We start from the raw sequence: 12,111 nt of genomic DNA, 5'->3' as shown, positions 1-12,111 counted from the left end.
AGGGATTACTGTTTCATACATAAATTGGAATCGGTCTTTACAGAAGAAAGTTATGGGGAAAAGCAAATCCTTTGGCTTGAGAAACATATTTTGTAAAGTTTGCCCTAAAGGACTGTTCCAAATTACACAAAGAAGGGGAAAAGGGCTCCAGAAGGCTCAGAAAAAGCTTGCAGGAAGATTTGAGAAGTATATAAAAATGGAGTCAATGAAAAGTTTATATGTGAGATTAAGTTGAAATTTAAGCATTACTTAAACAATTTTCTAAGGTAAGCATTTAATGCTCTTCATAGAATTAGCACCTAATTCTCTAAAATTTAAGAATGCTGTTTTGCTCTTGGTAACACTGACAAGAAAATGGCTTAAAATGACAGATTTTGTAATTTATCAGGATATCTTGTGTTTTATCAGGCTCATAACTATTTAGGAAAGTGTGTTGTGTGTGTGTGTGTGTGTGTGTGTGTGTGTGTTTCTTCAGTCTTGGGCTTGAACTGAGGGACAGGCGCTGTCCCTGAGCTTTTTTGCTCAAGGCCAGCATTCTACCACTTTGAGGCACAGTTCCATTTTTGGTTAACTGGAGATAACGGTCTCATGGACTTTCCTGCCGGGCTGGCTTTGAACCATGATCCCCAGATCTCAGCCTCCTGAGTAGCCTGGACTAAAGCCATGAACCACCTGCGCCCGGCTCCCGTCTAACCTTTAAGAAATAGAAAGTTTTAATTTTTTTTGTCAGTGTTCTACAGCTACTATGGGACCTAATTAAGAAGTCTAATTTTTACTTCAAAGACAGAAGTTAAATGAAGATGTACGCGTGATAAACTAATATGCACATACGCTATCTGTGTGTCTCGGAGGCTAACTGTTGCTAGCTCCTTTGTATATTAAATGTATTAATGTTTCCTGAAGTATGTAAACCTTCTAGGAAGTAAACTTCAGAAAGCACTTGACCAAGCTGTGAAGTGAGCCTTCAGGGGAAAGACGGGGCAGCAGAGCCCTGTCTGTGGCAGAATCCAGTGCTCAGGTGAACTGGATCTGGCGGGGTGGGTGGGCATCAACCTGCTGGCTCAGGACCCATCCCAGAGAGAGGCCAGGGAGGGAGGCTGGGCCAGGAGCCCCAGTGGCAGCCAAAACACTGGTTTATTGTGCATTGTGACAGCTCCTGGGGGCAGATTCAGGATGGGGTGTTCTTCCTAGCGTGGCACAGCACAGAGCTGGTATGGGCATGGGGCAAGGGGCAAGGAGAAGACCCTGTAGATGCTGGGCCGGGGCTGGCCGGCGGGCACCGAGAAGCTGAAGCGCTGCAGGAGGCAGGTGAAGAAGAGGAAGAGCTCCATGCGCGCCAGCGGCTCCCCCAGGCATGCGCGGCGGCCTGCGGGGGACACGAGTGGAGCGTGGTCAGCTGGGGTCCGGAGCCCACGGCCCAGGCACCTGGCCAGGGGACAGGGAGCCGGGCCCTGCGCCCCGCGCACCTGCTGAGAAGGGCATGAAGGCCTCGGGCTTCACAAAGCGGCCCTGGGCGTCCAGGAAGTGCTCGGGGTGGAAGCGGAAGGGCTGCTCCCAGACGCGCTCGTCCTTCAGCACCGAGGACAGGTTGGTGATCAGAGTGGTGCCCTGGGGGGGAAGTGCGTGGTGACGGAGGCCATGGACACGGAGACCCTCACACCACACACGAGGCCACTGCCCTAGCGTAGGTGCGCATCCATTCACCTGACCCTCAACCCCGGATGCTGTTCAGAACCACCTCTGGTGCAGTGACAGGGCCAAGTGACAAGCTTGGAGTCCCTCTACCAACTGTCACTGCATGCAATGGTTCCTCCACCACTGGCCGATCATTTGTTGTCCTCTACCCAGGCTCTAGGGGCAAAGTTGGCCCTGAGTGGTTTTTCAAGGCTCACACCTCAATCCATCCTGTTGGCAACTCAGCAACGTGGGGTCAGGTGATTTACGTCTTTCCTGTCCTTGTACCTCAATGACTGGGCCGGGATGACTGGACCTACCTTAGGGATGAGGAAGCCCTGCACTTCCACATCACGGGACGTCATGTGGGGCAAATTCGTTGGGATAATGTCGGCAAAGCGCTGCACCTCGTGGATCACGGCGCTTGTGAAGGGCATGCGGGCCTGGTCCGCCAACTCTGGCTGCCGCCCCTGCCCGATCACCTCGTCGATCTCCTGCTGCACGCGGCCTGCGTGGACAAGCAGGGCCACAGCCGTCAGTCCCTGCGCCTGGGCCACGGACCTGCCTCAGCCTCTGTGCCAAGGCCCAGTCCTGATGCCACTCTTCCTGCCTCTCCCTCCCCCCCAGCCCAGCTGGCTCACCCTGCACATCCGGGTGCAAGATCATGAGCAGCAGGGCCCAGGACAGCGTGGTGGATGTGGTCACCATTCCCGCACTGAAAAGGTCAGCCACCACCACGCGCAGGTTGTCCTCATTGAAGCTGCTCTCGGGGTTCCCCTTGGCCTGGGAAAGAACAAGGTGGCTCTGGGCTAAGGCAGCAGAGGACAAGGCCCCACAGCGCCCCCACTGTCTCCCACCAGCCTGGAGCCTGGCCTCACCTCCCTCAGCCCTGTGGGGTAGGGGCGGCCACACCTCACCTTCTCCACCTCAGCCAGGAAGGCGTCGGTCAGGTCTCGGGGCGGCTCATGGGGGTCCCGGGTCATGCTGTGCTCTGTGAGCAGCCCATCCAGCAGGGCCATGAAGGCCTTCTGTCCAGGGAAGACCTTGCCAGGCAACCCTGGGATGCGCAGGAGCGCGGGGACCGCGTTCAGAAACTGTGGGAGCAGAGGGCGGGGTCCATCTGTGTTCACGGTACAGGGGGGCCATTCTCCACCCTTGTGTCGTCCAGGTGGATGCAAGCCCTCTCTGGCCCCTTCTGGTCACTGGCTCCTTCTCCTTGCTCTCTTAAAGCCCTGGCTGCCAGAGGAATATCTCCACAGGGGACATGGGTGCAGACTGTCCCCCTTCAGAGCCCTCTGACCCCAGGACTCCGTCCCGTTCTACTGTCAAGTTTCCCCATCTCGGGCTGGGATGTAGCTCAGTGGCAAAGCACTTGCCTAGCAAGTGCAACGTCCTGGGTTCGATCCTCAGTACCAAAGGGAAGAAAAAAAGACAAACGAGTTTCCCCATCTCCAGGCCCTTTCCCCATGGCACCATATGCAAATTCTCCCCTGGAGCTGCCTGGAGTCAGCCCTGCAGTCTGCCCACACCTCAGGGAGGAAGCCGGTGTCCTCCCTCACAAACTTTTCAACCATCTCCAACATTCTGTCTAGACTGGCGTCTTCGTACTCGAAGCGGCGGGCATAGATGAGGGAGGCGATCACGTTACACACAGCCTTGCTCAGGAGGCCCTTGGGGCTGAAGGGGCGGCCTGGGAGAAAGGGAGGAATGAGGAAATCCTCTACCACACCCCCTGCAAACCTTGTTTCCTCCTGGTGTTACCTGGATCACCCTGGTCAGCGATGGCTGCACACAGGCAGCCAGCCTCTTCGGTCACCCATTGCTCCAGCGATTTCTTGCCGAGGCCAAAGTTCCGCAGGGTGGACAAGGTGAAGCGTCGCTGTTCACGCCAGGCCTGCGCATAGGGCGCCAGGATCACCCCTGGGGAAGAGTGGACAGGTGCGTGTGACCTTGTACAGATGGCAGAATGCTCACCTCCATACCCAAGACAGGCCCTTCCTGTCAGAACACTCCTGTGTGCCTGCATGGTCTACTCTGGCTGGATTGCCTCGTATCATTTGACAGCCCTTCTCCTCCCTGCTGTCCCCACAAGGGCCTGTTTTTCCTTTGTCACAGTCCCATTGCCCAGCTAGGAGGCTCTTTACCTTTGGACCTTGGTCCGAAGCCCAGGTGTTCATAGATGGGCATCGGTGGGCGATCTGAGGTGTCCTCGCCACAGGTCACCAGTGCCTCACGCACGGCCTCCAGCCCATTCACCACAACCACTGGCTTCCAGGCCAACTGTAGGCTGAACACGTCCCCGAACCGATGCTGTAGCTGCAGGCAGAGCATCAGGGCACTGGTCAATTGCTGGGCTAGATTTACCTCCCCTGGTGCGGGGATGCTAAGCTTATTCCCTTTCCACCCTCTCCCCTGGCTGCCTGACCTGCAGGCAGGCCAAGATGGAGTGGTGGAACACGGGCAAGCCTCAGGTGCACGTGGCCAGGCAAGACCCCTTTTCTCCCCCTTCCTATACCCACCAAGGAAGCCAGGCTCGCACGGGTCTCGGAGAAGCCTCAGAGGGCAATCTGTTTATTCAAGGGAGGGGCTAACAGTCATATAGCAATGACGACGAGGAAAGGGGGGGATTGGCCAGGAACTAACGATAGGCTGGTGAGCTTGTCCATCCAAGAGCAGCTCCCTAGGACCTCCCACATCCCACATGGGCTAACGTCACTTCCCATAGTACCGCCCTCTGGGTACTGCCCGTGCAAAGGGGGCACACGTGCTCGCTGGCGAGAGGTGGGCGGCTGGTTTCAGAGCTACTCCCTCCAGTTCCGGACCCAGAAGGAGATAGGTGTGGCTAACTTCCACACTGCCCCAGGGCGGGGGGAAGGGCAGCGTCTTGGGATCGCTCTCATCGCCCTTCCCCCCTCAGTGCCAAGCTGAATCCCCAACAGTCAATGGAGGGCTTCTGGTGCCAGACTGCAGGATCCAGGCTTGGTACAGAAGCCTAAGGACCCAGACTGGGCAGGGCAAGGATAATGGTGTGTTCTATTTTTTTTCCCCTATGCCCAGAGCTTCCACTATGCCTGGCTAGTGCTCTGCTGCTAAGCGCCATCTCCAGGCTGAATCCTGGCGTCCTCACGCTGGGGCTGGAGTGGCAGAATCACCTCAGCAGTGACTGCCCAGGAACAATAGGCCAGATTTGTGAAACAGTCACAGGACCCTAAGTGTCCCCTACGTGGAGGAGGAAACTCGGGCTCCCGGGAGCATGAGATTCAAGGGGTCGCTGCACCTGTCTCCACCTGACGTACTACTGGAATGCTGCCCAGTGCCTTGCCCCTCGCTCCTCGGAGAGTCTGGAAGGACCAGGGGAGCACATGACTTCCGCTCTGTACAACTGTACCCCAAACTCGCTGTCACAGCTCACCCCCGGCCTTGACCTGCCACACTTGGGTCTTGGAAAGTCCAGACTGCCATCAGGCCCCACGGTGCCCCTCCCCAGGAAGCCCCTTCATCTTCCAGGACTCAGCTACCTGTGTGGCCTGCGGCGTCCCAGCACTGTCTCTGTGGGCTTCCACGGGCCCTCTGCTGCCCACCATCAGCTCCTCACCTTGTAGAAGCAGTATGGAAGGTTCTCGAAATCCACGTGCAGCAGGGTGCCCAGCCCTGGCAGTGGCACAGGGCCTGGCGGGTAGCGAGCAGCCCAGCGTTGGCGCCTGTGCATCAGGTCCACCAGGAGCAGGAAGATGGCCACGGCCATGGCCACAGACCCCATCAGCAGCTCCATGGCTGGCTCACTGCTCACCGGACTCCAGCAACGAGGCCTGGGCAGGACACTGTCACACACCTTGTGTGCTTCGCCAGCCTGGTTGTTCCCTTTTAAATGAGCCGAGGCTGCCCTTTGCCCCCCTCAGCCACGTTGGTGCTGATTGTGTAAGCAGGAGGGGTAGGAGGCCAGCCAAAGGTCCTGTCCTTCCCGTGCCACCGGGGAAGGGGACTGAGCACTGAGGTGGGAATAAGCTGCCCATCCCGGCAGGCTGTGCCACGCTGGGCACTGTGACGGGAGGGAGGGGTGGAAGGGGCAGCCAGCTGACGGCTCTGCTTTTAAGGGAGATGGAAACCCAGGCAGTGCCCTCCTTGTGCCAGGGGCCGGTGTGTAGGATGTGGTGATCATGAGAAATAGCCAAGCTGTGAGCACAAGGACCGACACTCATGACTCAGCACCGTCCCTCATGCTGTTGTGCCCACAGCCATCAGGACAGGCAGCCTTGTGTCCCCAAGACATAGAAGGAAGCACGTTAACGAGGTCAGAGTCACCACACAGCCCCAGGGCTCACGTCTGAAACACGTGCAGAGCTCTGCACAAGACGGCCTGGACGTGGCCACTGCACAAGCTCCGCGATCAGTGATGTCAGCAAACCACACCTGGCTGGCAACACTTGGTAATATGGTCCACACCACCCATCACCAGGGCACGGACATCACAGCCATCTCAGAAGAGGATACAGCCATTCAGAGCCATCTTGGCAGTAATGTCTGTGAGACTCTTATCTCTAAGATAACCACCAAAAAGCTGGAAGTGGGGGCTGGGGATGTGGCTTAGTGGTAGAGTGCTTGGCTACCATGCATGAAGCCCTGGGTTTGATTCCTCTCAGTACCACATAAACAGAAAAACCTGGAAGTGGCGCTGTGTGTGGCTCAAGTGGTAGAGTGCTAGCCTTGAGCAAAAGAAGCCAAGAACAGTGCCCAGGCCCTGAGTCCAAGCCCCAGGACTGGCGAGAGAGAGAGGGGGGAGGGGAGAGAGAAGGGAGAGAGAGAGATATATCTCACAGAAGCCCTGTTCCAGTGGCTGAAATGTGAAGACAACCCAAGGTGTCCAGGACAGGAAAAGGGCCAGTGCCTCCCATGCCACCTGTGGAGATGGGTGTTCTGAGGTCCCCACTGATGTCTAAAACTTCCCAGAAAACTGACTACCCAGGAGGCCGGTCTTGCTCCCCGAGGTCTTCCTGGTCTATTTCTGAGTATTCCCCTGCTTGTCATCTCTGTTCCCTCTGGTGCCAGCTTGTGGGATTGCAGCTCCACAGGCTCTAGCCTGGCATCCACACAAACCAGAACAGGACAGAGGTCCCACCCTCCTTTCTGTTCCTCCCGAGGAGCCAGGCATTGGGTGTTTCCTCCCAGTGGTACAGCTGTGCCAGGCAAGGAGGACAACAAAGGCCCAGAAGATGCAAGAACATTCTTGATCCTTCTGGCTCTGTGCCTCCTAAGTAGTTCTTGGAACTCTCACGAAGGTGTTGGAGTCAAGGGCCAGTGACTCACACACAGAATTTAGCTACTCTGGAGGCTGAGATCTGAAAATTGAGGTTCAGACCCAGCATAGGCAGATAAGAGAGACTCTTAGGCTAATTAACCAGCAAAAAGCTTCTGTGGATCAGCTTGCAGAAAACTAGTGTGCAAAAAAAGGCTGAGCTAGAGTGCAAGGCCCAGAGTTCTGCTGCTCAGCTGCCCCTTTCTCGCCCATGAAACCCTAGTCAATGTCAGGAAGATGCAGAGGGAAGGACAGGAAAACGAGCATTCCGGGCTTCCCACCACCAGGGAAACTCATCCAGTCTTTATGCCCCTTCCCTCTGGAGGCAGACTGACAGGGCCCTAGGCCCCGCCCCTACCCACTGCTGACATTAACCTGTGGGTGTGGTCATAGCCCCAGGCATAGAGAGACAGTCATATCAGGAAAGATGCCAGAATGCTGCCAGACTTTGTGGCTCATCAGGAGTCTGACATTTGTTCTGGAAAGTTAGGCCTGTTTCCCTAAGCTAAGGAAGCTCTGTTGCGGGCTAGGAATGTGGCCTAGTGGTAGAGTGTTCATCTCCAATACATGAAGCACTGGGTTCGATTCCTCAGCACCACATACACAGAAAAAGCCAGAAGTGGCGCTGTGGCTCAAGCGGTAGAGTGCTAGCTTTGAGCAAAAAGAAGCCAGGGACAGTGCTCAGGCCCTGAGTTCAAGCCCCAGGACTGGCAAAAAAAAAAAAAAAAAAGAAAGAAAGAAAGAAAAAAATGAAAGAAGCTCTGTTGCATAGTCTGGTCCAAATAGTGACTGCATGTTTGACGATAATGTGGGGGAGAGGAGTTTCCTAACACTGACCAGCTTTACTCCACTTTTGTTCTGGTCCTAGAACTTACATTACACCTTAGATCGGTGAGCCCAGACACACAGCAGGTGGTCAGTAAGAAACTATACTCCCAGGCATCCCCTCCCCATCTCCACATTTCCAACCCCCCCATCTCTGTTCATGGGTCTTGAGATCAGGGTCTGAGGATTGGGTCAGCACTCTCCCACTTGAGCCACAGCTCCACTTCTGGCTTTTTGGTGGACAATTGGAGATAAGAGTCTCATGGATTTTCCTGCCTGGGCTGGCTTCAAATTAAGCTAGAATAATGGTTGTGAGCTTCTGGCACCCAGTCCTTCTTGTCATCTTTCAGTGAAACATTCAGGGTTCTCAAGTGCATTCACAATGTGTCACCACTGTCACTGCCCAGCTCAGATCTGGGAACACTGGTGCTTGTACCCATCAGACAACAGCTCCTCCTCCCTCTTCTGCCTAGCCACTAGCAATCACCACACTACCTGCTACTTCATGAATTCGACATCACAAAGAAGTGAGTCATAAACTTGTCTTTTTTGACTCTCACTGAAAAAGGGGGGGGGGCCCTCAAGATTCATACATGTTATAAGTAGTATCAGTTGTTTTTATTCTTATTTTTGTGGTAGTAGAAATCAAACCCAGGCCTTGTGTTTGCTAGGAAACACATCCCCGAGGCAGTACCATAGCTGTGGGCAAAGGACTGAGGTTCTGGTCAGAGGAGGGCACTGCCAGACAACAGGATGCAGGTTCAATGCTCAGACATTGACTCGGGTTGATCATGGCATAGTTCCAATCTAGAGTCTTCTCTTCCCTCCCTCCCAGTCTCATTCCCTCACTTCTTTCTCATTTTGCTGTGCTGGTGATCAATTCCAGGGTGTTCTTTATGCCAGGCAACATTCCACCAATATGCTATACGGCTATACCCCAGCTTGAGATCTGGTGTCTTGGTGCTGGGGTGGGGCAGAGCAATCAATTCAGACCTGACTGTGCATCTACCACCAGACAGAGCCACAAGACTGTCCTAGGACCCCCTACCACCCCACAGTACAAGAAAAGAGACATTCGTAGGTGGGAGTATGAAACCCAAGACACCACGGCAGAAGGAGATTTAAGAGGTCATTGCACCTCCTTCCACCTGATGTCCAAATGAAACACTGCCCAGCACCCTGGCCCCTCACTGGGAGAATCATAAGGGCCCTGGGTTCCTGTTCTACTTGGGCCATGGAAAGTCTTGTTCAGTCTGTGGCTTCACCAACGCCATATGTTCCCATGTGTCCCTATAATCTCTGTAGCCCATGTCTAGCCCCTCACCTTGTAGAAGCAGTACGGAAGGTTCTGGAAATCCACGTGCAGCAGGTTGCCCAGCCATGGCAGTGGCACAGGGCCTGGCGGGTAGCGAGCAGCCCAGCGTTGGCGCTGGTGCATCAGGTCCACCAGGAGCAGGAAGATGGCCACGGCGATGGCCCACAGTGCTTTCTCTCTCAGCAGTGTCATGGAACTCCTCTGGGCACACTGCTCCAGCCACTCGGGACCAGGTAGCATGTTTTTACTATATCCTGGACATTGGACCAGACTGGGATGTTCCCTCAGAAAGGAGCTGAAGCTGCAGTGTCTTCTGATGTCAGCCATGTTCTGTTGTTTGTGAGCCACGAGGAGGAGGAGGAGCCGGCAGGGTAGTCCAGGTGTAGGCTCGAGTTCCCTGCAACTCTACTGTAGGGACTTACATGGGGGGGAGGGGCAGGCAGGGACACCGGAGAGCTATTTCACAAAAACTGGACATACCGGTTGTACTGTACTGAGTATTAGCAGAATTGGTGCAAAAGACAGGTAGATACCTGCCTCAAGGTGCATGATCCTGAAGAAGTGTGAAAAAAAAATGTGGCTAAGCTGGGCTGTGGTGGCCCATACCTGTAATCCTAGCTACTCAGGAGCCTGAAGTCTGGTTTGAACTAAGCATGGGCAAAAATGTCCACGAGACTCTTACCTTCAACTGACCACCAAAAAGCTACAAATGGAGGTGTGACCTAAGTGGTAGTGTGCCAGCTTTGAGCAAAAAGCTAAAGAGCAGTGCTCAGGCCCTGAATTCCAGCCCCAAGAGTGGCACACTGCCCGTGTTAACTCTTTAACCACCCCCACAGGCATCAGGACAGGTGTCCTTGTGTCCCCAGGGCATAGAAGAAAGCACATTAGTGAGGTCAAAGTCACCACACCTCAGCAGGGCCACACCTGAAGCACACGCTGAGCTCTGTACAAGACAGTCTAGAAATGGAGCAAGGGCTCTCATTAAACTACACTCGAATATGCCCTCTCCCTACATGGGACCTCCTATGTCGTGGGGTGGAACGCACTGGGCACCGGTGGGCTCTTTGGAGGATGCCACCTGAGGCAGAGTGCTTCACAATTTTGTAGCAAGGTGGAACTCTAGGAACTGTAAGTCCTTCTACCCTTAAAGGGTCCTATGGGACCTGAACACTGAAGTGTGTGTGTGTGTGTGTGTGTGTGTGTGTGTGTGTGTGTGTGTAGTGGCACTGGGGCTTGGATGCTGGGCCTTGCACTGTAGCTCAGCTTTTTTTTGTGCACAGCTAGTACTCTAAAAAACGGATCCACAGATCCATAGGTTCACAGAGGCTTTTTGCTGGTTAATTAGCCTCTCTTATCTGCCTGTGCTGGGTCTGAACCTCGATTCTCAGATCTCAGCCTCCAGAGTAGCTAAATTATGTATGTGAGTCACTAGCTCTTGACTCCAACACCTTCGTGAGAGTTCAAGAACTACTTAGGAATAGACCTCAGTGGATCACAATAGCTCAAAAGCTTTGTATGTATGTTCATATAAGACTATTGTTGACATATTGTCTAATGTCGACATTACATTTAAAGCCCTAGGCGAATTTTCTTTGGCATAGGCCACGTGGCTACTGTATATGTTCTTGGTACACTGTGTATTGTATATATGTCTACCTGACCTAGGGAAGGGAAAGAAAAACAGGGTGTAAGATATCACAAGAAATGTATACACTGCCCTACTATGTAACTGTACCCCTTGTGCACAACACCTTGTCAAAAATTTTTATTTAGGGCTGGGGATATAGCCTAGTGGCAAGAGTGCCTGCCTCAGATACACGAGGCCCTAGGTTCGATTCCCCAGCACCACATATACAGAAAACGGCCAGAAGCGGCGCTGTGGCTCAAGTGGCAGAGTGCTAGCCTTGAGCGGGAAGAAGCCAGGGACAGTGCTCAGGCCCTGAGTCCAAGGCCCAGGACTGGCCAAAAAATTTTTTTTTATTTAATTAATAAATAATTTTTTAAAAAAAGAACTACTTAGGTTGGGGCTGGGAATGGCCTAGTGGCAATAGTGCTTGCCTCGTATACACGAAGCCCTGGGTTCGATTCTACAGCACCACATATATAGAAAATGGCCAGAAGTGGCGCTGTGGCTCAGGTGGCAGAGTGCTGGCCTTGAGCAAAAAGAAGCCAGGGACAGTGCTCAGGCTCTGAGTCCCAGGCCAGGACTGGCCAAAAACAAACAAACAAACAAAAAACTACTTAGGAGCACAGAGCCAGAAGGATCAAGAATGTTCTTGCATCTTCTGGGCCTTTGTCGTTCTCCTTGCCTGGCCAGCTGTACCACTGGGAGAAAACACCCAATTCCTGGCTCCTCTGGAGGAGCAGAAAGGAGCGTGGGACCTGTTCTTGCCAGGCAGGAGCCTTTGGAGCTGCAATCCCACAGGCTGGCACCAGAGGGAACAAGAGATCACAAGCAGTGGAGTACTCTAGAAATAGGTCAGGAAGACCATGTTGGGGGGGAGGGGGGTGAGCAAGACCAGCTTCCTGGGAGTTGTTTAAAGTAGTTGCAGTTTTACCAGATGAAAAAGTTCTGCAGACTATGGACTGGTTGTACAGCAATGTGGATGTAACATTTAAAGGCAGTCCTCTCAGCCTTCTCCAAATCTGAAGCACAGAGACTCCTTGTGAAGGTATCTATAGGACCAACATTATTCTCACTCCAGTGTCAAAGACTATCAGGAAAGAAAACTGAAGACCACCCTCCTCTAGGAATATTGATGCAGCGATCAACAACAAGTACTACCAAGCTGATTGCAACAGTACATCAATAATGATGTCCCATGGCTTTTGTGATAAAATCCCATTGTATCACTAGTACTTTACTACTTTCAGCCACAGCTCTACTTCCAGTTTTCTGGTGGTTAACTGGAGAAAAGAATCTCTCAGCCTCCTGAGTAGCTAGGATTATAGGATATTTTTGAGGCGATTGTGTTGAATGAATTCAACAGTTTGGACTCCAGGA

At 53.4% G+C, this 12,111-nt stretch overlaps 1 protein-coding gene across 2 annotated transcripts; it reads right to left on the bottom strand.

The window, feature by feature from the left end:
- Positions 1-1,115: 1,115 nt before the first annotated feature.
- On the bottom strand, positions 1,116-9,651 carry LOC125357495 (cytochrome P450 2D17-like). 2 transcript variants are annotated; one of them, XM_048354457.1, is made up of 9 exons: positions 9,117-9,651; positions 3,819-3,990; positions 3,445-3,594; positions 3,204-3,364; positions 2,592-2,768; positions 2,316-2,457; positions 1,995-2,182; positions 1,467-1,608; positions 1,116-1,366 (listed from the first exon to the last, which is right to left on the bottom strand). In XM_048354457.1, the coding sequence occupies exons 1-9, from the start codon at positions 9,432-9,434 to the stop codon at positions 1,188-1,190; spliced, it is 1,629 nt and encodes a 542-aa protein (XP_048210414.1). In that variant the 5' UTR covers positions 9,435-9,651; the 3' UTR covers positions 1,116-1,187. The 2 variants fall into 2 exon arrangements, with proteins under 2 accessions (XP_048210414.1, XP_048210423.1); XM_048354466.1 differs by lacking the exon at positions 9,117-9,651 and adding an exon at positions 5,270-5,531.
- Positions 9,652-12,111: the final 2,460 nt, after the last annotated feature.

Source organism: Perognathus longimembris, chromosome 1 (assembly GCF_023159225.1).
Source record: "Perognathus longimembris pacificus isolate PPM17 chromosome 1, ASM2315922v1, whole genome shotgun sequence".
Lineage (NCBI taxonomy): Eukaryota > Metazoa > Chordata > Mammalia > Rodentia > Heteromyidae > Perognathus > Perognathus longimembris.
This window is presented reverse-complemented; position numbering and strand designations above follow the sequence as displayed.